The following is a 13,276-nucleotide window of genomic DNA, read 5'->3' as shown; positions in this document are numbered from 1 at the left end:
CACATTTTAGGTTCAATTGTTGCAGGTCTCAATGACTTCACTCTTCATGTATTTGTATTTAAAAATGCAGATTTGTAGTGTAAATACATTCATAGAATTTCTGGAATCTGTACATTCAGATCTGGCAGGAGGTACTTTTCATGCCCCCGTATGAAACCGTCAATTTTCTGATTTAGATACAATTTTATAAAAGAAAATCTTTTATGAGTTACATTTAATTCTACAGAAGTAACTGTCTGAATGCATTATTTATCATTTATAAGAAGAAATATTAAGTGTACTGAGTAATGAATCCCATAATAAAGAAGGTTAATTGTCTTGTATGGCATTCTGAATGGATCACTGGTAATACTGCAATAAGTTAATGTCAACTAAATGGTGTGAGGGGAAGATGTATTTTCACATAATTAGATTGTTCCTAAACTACAGAGCTGAAAGCCATTCACCTAGTAATGTGTGTTTGAAATATTTTTCTGGACACATTCACAGTAATCATTTGTAGGGAAAAGCCACTAGTTTCTAGCCAAAAAGGAACACTGGAGACAAATGACTTACCTTTATTACTTTGTCATATTTTCAGCAAGACTTACACTGCACCTGAACACAAGCTTGTACACTCGACAACAAAAAAAGTGGGTCATGCCTGAATTCCAACGTGTAGGCTGCACCTGAATGTATGCAACCAACATAGCATATCTAGGTTGCACATCGTCGTAACACTCCACAGTACAGTCGTAAGATACACAATGGGTACCGCTAGAGACTACTGTAGAACACCGGTCTTTATGACACCCCGTCCAGATGTAATGTAACACCACGATAGTATAGAAGAGATCAGACAGTCCTTAACGTTTGTAAACTAAACTTAATTACAATAAGTGACATTTCAAACATTATGGGACAACTAATTTTGTCACATAAATTGTTCAGTAATCCTTAGGCACAATTAAATATTTGAGACAGTATATGGATTTATAAAGTTGTATGGAAATTGGAAACAAGTTCTTTGCCTTCTAAAAGGTTTACCCAACAAATGCTGAACGTTGTTCAACGTTGAGTGGTTTTGCATCAACTTTATGTAATACTAAGCAGTTAAAAGAAAACGTGATTAACGGCGGTAAACACTCTACGGAAATCCCAACATTAACAGCGAACCACAAGTAATACCATTGTTTACATGACCCATCAACAGATACTTGTACACAAAGTTGTACTTTAAATGACATGACCAACGTCTTCGTTCTGGATACAAATGCAAACCCAGAACGTAAAGCCAGCGTTAACGAAGCGAAGCTTTATGCCTTATTGAGACTCGATCCCTAGGCAGAAAGAGACGTCAAATATTGACGTTTGCACCAGTATCAGTTATCAATTCTCAACTGGAACGTAAATGACAATGTTTGTACGAAACCAGGAACCCTAACATTACAATTACCTTCTTGGTAATTAACCTTGAAAGATGTTGTATATTGTTGCATTGTCAAGGAACAAAGGATGCACATGTTTAAAACTGAAATGCCATCATGTAATGCTGGTGACAAGGATGCGAACCCAGCACCTAATTGGATTGTTGAATAAGTAAGTTTGTCACCAGTAGTGAGGTTGGAACCTTAAATGATGACTAAAGTTGTATTGCCTGACCGGGATTCGAACCCGGTGCCTACTGCCATCGTCGTCGTCTAACGAGGAACAGACGAGAAATGTCCAATGTTGGTCCTCCATTAGCCAGATATGTGCATGTTTAACTAGAAATAAGGCGACGAAAATGTTTATGCTGACAGAGTCGAACGCCGCACACATGGTTATGAAGACACGTTAATAATCAAATTCTCATTCAGTACTAGCTAGGAGTAGCATGTTTAGTTGTAAACCTTAAGGTATTTCTCATCCCTAGTAATGTGTTGCCTAATATCTGCGATATCATGGTGTTAATTTACAAGTGGACTGACTGCCGTAAAGAGCAATGTTCTCTAGTAGTCATGTATCATTGAGATGTAAATGAAGTGCCTCAGCAGAAAGTAATTTCTGTCATGCTGTACGTATTGTTTCAGAGACACTGAGTACATGTTATAAGTGCACAAAACGTGTAGTATATACTACGCATATACTATTATTTGGAGAAGCTGCCACCAAACCTGTTTACTTTTACATTCCGCTTAGTTGTCGTGGTTGAATACATGTTTTCTTAAGGTTACATCTAATGTAGAGCACTTACAAGAAAGAACAGTGTCCTGTGTTATGCTATTGCTAGCTAGGTGAAATATTTTGTGGTAGCTATGTTTAAAATGAATGTATTTCTGAATGTATTGTTCGTCAAATATTTGAATGAATCGTCAACCGTAGGTGTGCCTACACATGTTATAACATAATAGCTGTAGCTGCGTTAGTTTATACTACAGACTTGGGTAGGTTAGGTGTAACTTTTGATCCTTCAAGGTGTGATCGTGGCCTTGCGGCCCGGGTCTCTACTAGCCACGGCTCCCAAGCTACGGGCCAGCCAGGCTGGCCGAGGCGAGACGGAAGTGAGCGAGCTGGCGGTGGCATTGGTGGGCCAACAGCCCTCGACAAGCCAGCACGGCTGAGCCGCATGCCTCTGCCACTCCGTTTGATGTAAATATGTTTACCTCCTATCCTGGCATCAGTATAAGAGCGGCAAGTAGAAATACACAACAGGCTATCTGCCGTAATGGCTCACTGGGAGAGGTCTATTCGAGAGAGTCGTCGCTCTCATTGAAGGAGGAGGATGTTCCATCAGAGAAGCTGGCAGACGGTATGGCGTACCACATACCACTGCAATGAGATGGTGGAGGATCTGCCTTGAAAGAGGCACCACCAACAAGGCTCCTGTCTCAGGCAGGAAGAGAGTGAGCTCACAGTACGAAGACAGGGACCTAGTGTCTAGGAGCAGAGAAAATCCCTTTCTGAATGCGAAGCAGTTGCGGCGGGAGACCAACTTCCCGGGCTCCAGTGACACAATTCGCCGAAGGCTGAGGGACGCTGGTCTGCATACACGACGATCCACCGCAAAACAAGAGCTCAACGAAGACAACGTTTTATACCAGCTAGCATTTGCAGAGCTCCATCTGAGGGCGTTGTGGAACAACGTCATTTTCATTTTCACTGATGAGAACGGTGTTTTCCACCAGTAATGATGGTCCACGAATCATTTACAGGCTGCAAGGGACTCGCCATCAACGCGAATATGTAACCGTGATGAGAAGAAGTGGCCGGATATCTGTTACCTGCTGGGGTTGGATTTCTGTGAGAGGGGCGCAAATTCTTCACAGGATAGAAGGAACTCTGGACAGCATGCAGTATGTTCACATATTGGAAAATGTGATGCTTCCGTCAGTGCGAATGCTGTACGCAGAAGGGCACGTCACCTTGCAAGAGGACCATTCTCCCATTCATAATTCTGCATTTGTTCAGCAGCGGCTCTCCACGATTGGTGTCAACGTCATGGACTGGCCGCCACGGGCGGCTGATATGAACCCCATGGAAAACATGTGGGCTGAGGTCACAAGAACATTAACAGAGAACTGGCCACGAAACCAACCAACTACTGTGGACGCTCTTTGGTACTGCGTCCTGGAAGCCTGGGAGAAAGTTGCTTCTTCAGGCTGTTACGTCCGACAGCTTATACATTCTATGCCAAGACGCATGATAGAAGTACAAAATAATGAAGGATTCTGGATAAAATATTAGAGTCCTTAAAATGTTTTGTTATGTCTTCTTTATCGTCATTTTTCCTCATTGGGAGCTAGTGGAAGATCACGTGGCAACAGAAAAGATACAATATGGGTTAGTTTTCCTTCGAGTTGCCTTTTTAATTCAAGTGGGTTTCTTATGAATATACAGTTTGTTAAATATTCTATTTTGATTTCATTTATACCCTGTCTAGATACTTACAAACTAATCAGCGTAGACGGATTCTGCCACAGTAGTTTTTGTTATTTCAGATACATCTCTCTCTTCCCCTCCATCCATGAATACACCCTCCGTCCTCCACACAATACATAAACAATTTCATATTATGTTTATTCATTGTTAATATCCTCTCTCTCTCTCTCTCTCTCTCTCTCTCTCTCTCTCTCTCTCTCTCTCTCTCTCTCTCTCTCTGACATTATCGCCGCAAGTGCCCTTCTATTCCATTCCCCCAGAACAAACCACAAATCTAGCGGTTTTCATTGTCGCTGCATTCTCTCTTTTAATTGCTGCTGTCTTTACTCTCTATCATTCCTCTCAACACCTATGAAACCGTATTCTTTGATCTTCCCTTCCCAATACCCAATTCTTCATTCTGAAAACAGTCCTTCCTCATCTCTCGGTCCTAAGATAAAATGAACTGTGGCACACACCTAAGTAAGTAATACTTTGCACGCATTTCACGCTTATATTTTGCACTTTTGCACTTCTATCCATTCCCAGATCCCGCCCTCCTTCCTGTTACCTGTCCCTTGACATCTGCATCTACATCTAAATGAATACTCTGCAATTCATAATTGTAGATCTCATGTCAGGCGTAGAATTATAACACACACAAGTAACTCTTCTGCAGCCCTAGTAATGCCAAGTGCAGAACACCATTAAGCTCCGTAGTTCAATATCCGGAGTAAAGATAACATCCCTTCGCTGCCGACTGGGGTAGAGCGGCATTCATCTGAGCTGTGACTGATGGAGAAGTCCTGGAAGGCAGAGACTCTGTCACCAGCATGCTGTCGTAAACTAGAAAACGTATTTCATTTAATGAACCAATGGCCATGTAAGTTCACAAGGCACTTACTTTATTTGGAACTGAGATGTTGAAAATTGTGGTGCTGGACTTGGATCCGAATTCGATTTCACTGTGTTCCCAAGACTGCAAACTCTTCTAGGCCTCCTCGAAAGGCACCTATCTGGTTTCGACTCCTGATCAGCACAAAATATTCATTATTTCATTTCAGGCCCTAGCATGAGCGCTCCGAACTGCTAGTGAAAAATAGTTGCATTTGCAACGTCTCTTCTTGCGTTGTCAGCTGTAAAGTGTTCGTTTCAACTCAGCCACATGATGAGCTTTTTATCACACCATTATAAGATCAAACGTTTCCTTACATCTTTTCAAGTTCAAACATTCCTCTCCATCCTACTGGCGAAAACGGATTTGGGTTTAACGTTGTGATCACCAACGACGGTATGTAGTGTATTCAACTTCTAGCCAGCAGAGTATTTTCCATCACATCACTGAAAGAACAAACATGCCACTCCTAGCTAGAACTTGATAGATAAAGTGTCTTCATGACCACGTGTGCGGGGTTTGAATTCCATTCAGCACAGAACTTTTCATCACCTGATGTCTAGCTAAACATGCGCACATCTCGCTACTGGTGAACCAACAATAGCTATTTATCGTCTCTTCCTGGCTAGGAAACGACAGCACTAGATTCTGGGTTCGAATCCCAGTCAGGCAAAAACCATTCTATCATCATTTAAGGTTCCAACATCTTGCTATTGGTGAAAACATTTGATATTTAACTTCTGATTTTACGTACTTTGTTAACAATCTGATTAGGTGCTGGGTTCACATCCCTGTCACAAGCTTTACATGATGGCATTTCAATTTTAAACATGAGCATACCTTGTTCCTTGTGAATGACACCATATTAAACGTCGTTGGGGTTAGTTCCCAGGAAGGTAGCTGTTATGACAGGATTCCCAGTTCAGTACAAACATTTTCGTCATTTATTCTCAGGATCTGAATTGATAACTGATACTGGTGCAAATGTCTATACTTCAAGACTTTATGCCTAGTGATCGGGTCTCAATAAGGCACAAACAAAGCTTAGCTTAGTTAGCAATGGCTATAGGTGCTGGGTTTGAATCCAGGTCCAGAACGACGATGTTGGTCATGTCATTCAAAGTTCAAATTTGTGTACACGTAGCTGTCGATGTGTTACGAGAACAATGATATTACTGGTGATTCGCTGTTAATGTTGAGATTTCCGTAGAGTGCTTGTTGCCGTTAATCGCGTTTTTTTTTACTGGTTCGTCCAATATCCAGTTTCCAGAGCCACTCGTCGTTGAGTGACTTTCAGCACATGGATGGAAAACCTTTTCGAGAGCAAAAAATTTTTTTCCAATTGCCGTACAGCTTTGTAACTCCATATATTGTCTCATGTATTTAATTTTGACTAAGGATTACTGTACAATATATGTAAAATAATCTGTTTTCTCAGAACATTTTTGAATGTCACTTGTTGTAATTAAGGTTAGGTTATGAGTGCTATGGGGTGTCTCATCGTGAAGAACGTGTTTTCTAATATGTTTTGTATGATGGTATTAGTTGACGCTTAGACTGACTGCCATAAAGACCTTTGGTCTCTAGTAGTCTCTTGCAGTACCCATTGTGTGTAGTCAATCGACTGTACCCCACAGGGTTTTGGTGTTTAGAGGACCTGCAACACAACTACGTTATGTTGGTTGTATTCGGCAGTGACCCACTTTTTTTGCTGTCAAGTTTACATAAATTCTCATTTTCATCCACTCTGAACAAATTTCAAACTACTCATGAAAAATGAATCCCAGATATTTCAAATAAATGACCAGAAATTTAATTTTCAATTTTGATACAGTATTCATTGCCATTCAATAAAACACACTCCTATCAATATTTTTACATGTCTTCTTCTTGCACAGCAACAGTTATTGGGCAGCATCTACTCCCACCTCGGACATACAGTATTTCTACTCTGGGAAGCATACATGACTTTAGATTCATATAACATGTACACATTCCTTTACTCTAATCATGCAGTCATTGTATATACTTTTATTGTGCAATATGGCAACTAAACTATCATCCTGAGTGTCCTTATTAAACCACTCTTCTCCCCTTTATGAAGCTAAGTGTACCCTTAATGTAAACCAACATTAATCTGCAGTTGTCTGTGGTTCTTGTCACTACCACCTCCCTACCAAATCCTTGCACACATCTTGCCAGAATACAACAGCAATAAAAATTTGCGGGTTGTAAAATAAAGCATTGGTTGTGCAAGTTTTTCATTCAGACATCTTTACAACAACAGTGGAAGATATGCTTCCTACTTCTATCCCAATTAGTTTGAAACCTTGTCACATACCAACTCTGCAGCAAACACTGCACAGCTTTTTGTCAGTGTGGCTATCAACCAGCTGTACATCAGTATGAATGGCCACCGCCAAACTGTTACCAAGATCAAAGCTGATCACCTGGTGGCACAACATGCAGTTGAGCATATTTTGCCACACAGATAAGAGTTCCCCTTGCAACACATACATCAATGATGTAACCATCCTGGTTTCAATCTGCAGTAACCCACTATCTCCATACTGTCCACCCCATGGTTTCCCCCGTACTAATTCATGACCCCACATCACCATCACTGTCCAGCTCTGACAATCATGCGTCACATGCCTAGTCCATGTACCTGCCCACCCTCCCTGCCACATTCCAAACTGGCTGCCTCCCTCCAAGTAGGAAATCAACCAACCCAAATCCCTCACCCTGCCTGCCACCTCTCCCCCCCCCCCACTCTACCCCCCCGCCCTCCAACACAATCCTCACCACACCCAATCCACCTGTCGAAACTTAATACAGGCACTATCTATCCATACAGCACTATTCAGAGGCACAAGAGTGTGTGTGTGCACTTGTGTCACTGTAGCTCAAAAAAGTATTACTCCAAAAGCTATCAGTTTTCTTTCTTTTTGTGTGTGCCAATCAAAGACTCAATGCACTTGCTTTCCAGTGGCTTGTCTCCTTTAGTCCAGAAGTGTTTTCTAACAGCTTCTGTAATTCAGTGCAATACAGTGTAACAATCAAAGACTGCATCATGCTCTAGTCTTACAGTGTTCAGTAAGACCTCACCCACTACAGACAGTAGATGGCAAAGTGTCACTACCTTCAGCAGCAGAGCTTTGCAGCAACATGTTTCTTGCGGCACCACAATTTAAGTCCTGCACACGCTAATGTACTCTTGTACAGCAATGAAAAGATACATCACAGCAACCGTTTCATATACAGGTTGCCACCTGCTATGAAACTACATCTACAGCTACTTGGATACAATGCAAATCACATTTTAGTGCCTGGCAGAGTGTTCATCAAACCACCTTCACAATTCTCTATTATTCCAATCTCATACAGCACGCGAAAGGAATGAAGACCTACATCTTTCCGTACGAGCTCCGATTTCCCTCATTTTATCGTGGTGAGGATTCTTCCCTATGTAGGTCAGTGACAACAAAATTTTTTTGCAATCTGAGGAGAAAGTTGGCGATTGGAATTTCGCCAAAGGATTCTGTCGCAACAAAAAATGCCTTTCTTTTAATGATTCCCAGTGCAAATCCTTTATCATTTCTGTGACACTCTCTCCCATATTTTGCGATAATACAAAACATGTTGCCTTTCTTTGAACTTTTTTGATGCACTCCATCAGTCCTATCTGGTAAGGATCCCACTCCGCGCAGCAGTATTCTAAAAGAGGACGGACAAGCGTAGTGTAGGTAGTCTCCTTAGTAGGTCTATTACATTTTCTAAATGTCCTGCCAATAAAACGCAATCTTTGATTAGCCTTCTCCACAACATTTTCTATGTGCTCCTTCCAATTTAAGTTGCGCGTAATCATAATACCTAGGTATTTAGTTGAATTTACAGCTTTTAGATTAGGCCGATTTATCATGTAACCGAAGTTTAACAAGTTCCTTTTAGCACCCATGTGGCTGACTTTACACTTTTCGTTATTTAGGGTCAACTGCCACTTTTCACACCATTATGATATTTCTTCTAAATCGTTTTGCAGTTTGTTTTGACCTTCTGATGAGTTTATTAGTTGATAAACAACAGCGTCATCTGAAACAACCGAAGACAGCTGCTCAGATTGTCTCCCAAATCGTTTATATAGATAAGGAACAGCAAAGGGCCTATAACACTACCTTGGGGAACACAAGAAATCACTATGTTTTACACGATGACTTTCCATCAATTATAACAAACTGTGACCTCTCTGACAGCAAATCACAAATCCAGCCACATAACTGAGACGATATTCCATAAGCACGCAATTTCACTACGAGCCACTTGTGTGGTACAGTGTCAAAAGCCTTGCGGAAATCCAGAAATACGGAATCGATCCGAAATCCCTTGTCAATAGCACTCAACACTTCATGTGAATAAAGAGCTAGTTGTGTTTCACAGGAACGATGTTTTCTAAACCCATGTTGATTGTGTGTCAATAGACCGTTTTCTTCGAGTAAATTCATAATGTTCGAACACAATATATGTCCTAAAAGCCTGCTGCATATCGACGTTAACGATATGGGATTACTCCTACTATCTTTCTTGAATAATGGTGTGACCTGTGCAACTTTTCAGTCTTCGGGTACGGATCTTCCGGCGAGCGAACGGTTCTATATGATTGTTAAATATGGAGCTAATGGATCAGCATACTCTGAAAGCAACGTAATTGGTAAACAGTCTGGATCAGAAGACTTGCTTTTATTAAGTGATTTAAGTTGCTTCACTATTCCGAGGATATTTACTTCTACGTTATTCATGTTGGCAGCTAATCATCCCATTTACTAATCATTTACCTCCTATGGGAGGTAACAGAGATTAAGAAAATTTCTAGGCAACTGGAAAATTGCAGTTGAACTCCCAACTGGAACTCTTCTATTTCACTACATTATGATTCATACAGCACATGTGAAGCATTTCAAGATGCTCGAGTATGAACTACCACTTGAGAATAAGTCAGATGCTTATTATTTGAGAATTATGCCAGCAGATGCATTCCAGATTGTTATTCAAGTAACATGCTTTCAAGCAGTTAAGAGAGAAATGTAGGTATTCTGCAATAGCCTGTAAAGGTAAATGGATTGCAGTACCACTTCAAGAAAGCAATGGACATGTAAGCAGACAATTCATCACAAAGCATCAAATTAATTATGAAATTAAGGCAGTTCATATTCATGCCTGGGACTGCAGACAGATACATTCACTCATTCACGTAGGGCATGGCGAAAGCTCAACATTCAAAGAAATGTCGCAGTAAAATGCAATCACATCAAACATGAATCATTAAGTTGCAAGCAACATTCCATGAAAACGAGCTGTCGAATGAGTTAGTGATAAGGCTGTGTGTCTTGTGAATTCTGTTAACTGCAGCCTGCATCCAGATATGGAAATCCACAAGCAGGAACCCAGATGGATACTAGTATAAAGTGGGAGGCAAACTAGTTCGTGCTGCAAAAGGTCTATGAGAGAGACAAGATGATCACAGGAATGAAGTTATTAGGGTACAAGGCAATTTGGAACCAAGTTAAATAACTACTACTGGAAGCATTTACATTCATTGAGTATCTGGTAATATGCTTACTGAACAATTTAAAGTGGAACCATAACATCAAACTCATAGCAGGTAATATAAATGTCATTCGGATTAATTAGATGAGGCCTCGGGAAGTGTACTCCATCCAACAAAGAAAGCGAGCTAACAAAATCCTTGTTTGGCCAATATCTGAATATTGCTTATCAGTCTGGAATCCATACCAGATAGGATTGTAGAGGAAATAGAGAAGATCCAATGAAGAGCAGCAGTTTCGGGTTCGCTTAGTAAGCACGAATGGGTCTTGGAGATGATCACCCAATACAGTGGTAGATACTACAAGAGAGGCACTCTGCGTTACTGTGTAGTTTACTGTTAAAATTCTGAGAGTACATTCTTATAAGCACCAACCAATAAATTAGTCCATCCTACATGTCTCTCACACAAAAACCGTGAAAGTAAGAGAGATTTGAGCTCACATGCAGGCTTACCAATGATCTTCCTTCCCACTGACCTTTCGTAACTAAGGCCGTGTCCTACGTGAGTGACAGAAGCAAGCGACAGCTTCAAGCGACAAAACACAACCTCTGGTGTAGTTACTGAAGCGTACTATGTGAGCGACACCTGTGTCGCTCCTGTCTCCCACTGCAACTGGCGATGTTTGAATTCAAACGAGTTTGAATCTTGTCGCTGCAGCACGTGTGACACAGACCGACAGCTATGAATTTCTTAACATCGGATTTTTAAGAAAACTATTCGGTGAAAAAATTTTATTCTTCCGCAACCTATAGCTTGATATCCTTAAATGATAAATGTCAGAATTTATTTTCGTTATTCATCACAGTTACTGTGCTGCATGAAATTGAGTACACGGCTACACAAAATTTTTAAGAATTTGCAGAGGTAAAAATCACATTGTGTAGACTTTCCATATAGTTCATTTAAGGCCATACACGACTGTGTATGAAATGTAACCAATATATCTAAATTATATTTAAAGTTGAGACCGGAATGATATCTCTCTTCATTCTTGAGATATTGGTTGTTACACCCGCGGACAGGTCGCTCGCGGCGCGTCCGAACCTTTCCTGCGCTTCGGGAATCAAGTGGTTGTAAAAATCGTCATATCACATAAAAGGTTCAAGATATCGAAACGACGAATTTTGGAAATGACAGCACGCAGAAAGGACTATTTCATCATATGATTAACACTCAATACGTTCTTGTAAACGTGTGAGCAGAGCAAAAACAGGACTACCTATAACTTACACTGTGAAGATTTGTCCCAATTTTCATATCCAAACAAAGGGAGAAAAACAGGTAAACGAGGTATCAAAGTGACCAGCATGAGGTCTAGTTTGGCATGAAAATATTTAACTGCTTGAAAGTAAACCGGGTAATGAACGAAAACTATAATAATCTGAGGAAAAACTGAAATATTTCACGAAAAGCTGCTGTAAATGAAGTGTCACCTAGACCTAGCTATTTTGCCCATAAAAAGATACATTGGCATGGTATTCAAATGTCAAAAAGGCTTCCTTCGAATCAAGTATGTTAGGAAGGCAAACAAGGAGTCAATAAGATCATGCTTTGTGAATAAAACTTGAAATTCAAAAATGGAAGACTAAAATATCTTATGAAATGATTTGTGTAAAAGAAATAAGTAGATCAGAGAAACGTTCGACGTGCCTTTGAATGATGCTCGAAATCGTGAACAGAAAATGAGGTGCACCAAACGTTTCCCTGGTATTTTTTATTTCATACTTTTAGACAAATCATTACACAAAACATTTGACTTTCTTCTCAAGAATTTTGTAAGCTTTACTTTTACAGACTATTTAAAGTAATTGAAACACTTGGCCTTAACACTGCCTGCTGAGGTATTACGTTCGCAACATCAAATATCTGTAAAATTTCATGGTTCATTGTAATTTATAAGGAATTGAATGTGTGTGATATACTGGGATAGGTATGAAGATCAAGTTCTTTGGCAAGACCTTATATTTTTAAGGTTTTGCCAAAGAACTTAGTGATGCAGTGTAGACAGTATACATAAAACTTAGTATACAAAATTGTAACTGAGTCAGTAAAAATAAAAGAATAGGCTTGTTCAGAGAAGCTGTAGAAATACAAAAACACGGGAACAGTTTCAACAAGAAAGAGGAAAGCCTTAAGATAAACGGATCCTGGCTTCCCGTACTGCAGCGAACGACCGTCGCAGGTAGCAAGAGGAGAACCGCACCGGAAATGACCGCCCTCGGACGTTGGCGCGCCAGGTACATATAGTCTGCGGCCACGAGCTCGCCTCCAGTTCACCACCGGCAATGGAGGGTGAAGCTTTGACAATGCCAGCCACTCGTGCTGGCGAAACGTCAGAAAAATCATTAGATGAACGTCGGCCGAAGAACCCGAGACAGAACCCAATAGGCAGTTTGTCAACAAGTGGCCACGAAAGCCTTAACAATTTTGTTTAACATGAAAGTTGTTATATTACTTTAACTCCTTCGTTCACATGATAGTTCATTGCTTATGCTGTAAAACAATTATATGTCCCGACAAAAACAATGCTACTTAAAATATTTACCTTCCTGATTATACTGAGGTAGTGATGACTGTTATTACACCTATCATACTAACTTGTGTGACAGCATGGATATTTACCTGGGACTGGTCTATTGCTTTTTTGAATTCTGCTGCTATATCTGGTGTTTTAAAACGAATTGCAAACCGTTCATTCTCTATGTGACCATCTGAAAAATCTGGTGCACTCCACAACCAACTTTTTGCATCCTTTTCAATGAAGGTTATCTCAGGGGTCAGAAAATGATTCAAACAAACTTTCAGCACTTGATCACGACGCATCAGCAACCTGAAAAATATGTTTTTATGAACAATTTTTTACTCTTATCACACTTCACATGATAAACAAGAACAAA

General features: G+C 40.3%; 1 protein-coding gene across 1 annotated transcript in view; it reads right to left on the bottom strand.

Moving 5' to 3' along the window:
• LOC124595721 (E3 SUMO-protein ligase RanBP2) overlaps positions 1–13,276 on the bottom strand; it is a 294,537-nt gene that overhangs the window by 83,903 nt on the left and 197,358 nt on the right. Inside the window, exon 22 of the mRNA XM_047134587.1 lies at positions 13,002–13,209. Within this exon, the coding sequence (XP_046990543.1) occupies positions 13,002–13,209 (208 nt within the window). The remainder of the gene's footprint in view (positions 1–13,001; positions 13,210–13,276) is intronic.

This window comes from Schistocerca americana, chromosome 2 (genome assembly GCF_021461395.2).
Source record: "Schistocerca americana isolate TAMUIC-IGC-003095 chromosome 2, iqSchAmer2.1, whole genome shotgun sequence".
Taxonomy (NCBI): Eukaryota; Metazoa; Arthropoda; class Insecta; order Orthoptera; family Acrididae; genus Schistocerca; species Schistocerca americana.
The sequence above is the reverse complement of the archived record's forward strand: the minus strand, read 5'-3'. Positions and strand labels throughout refer to the sequence as shown.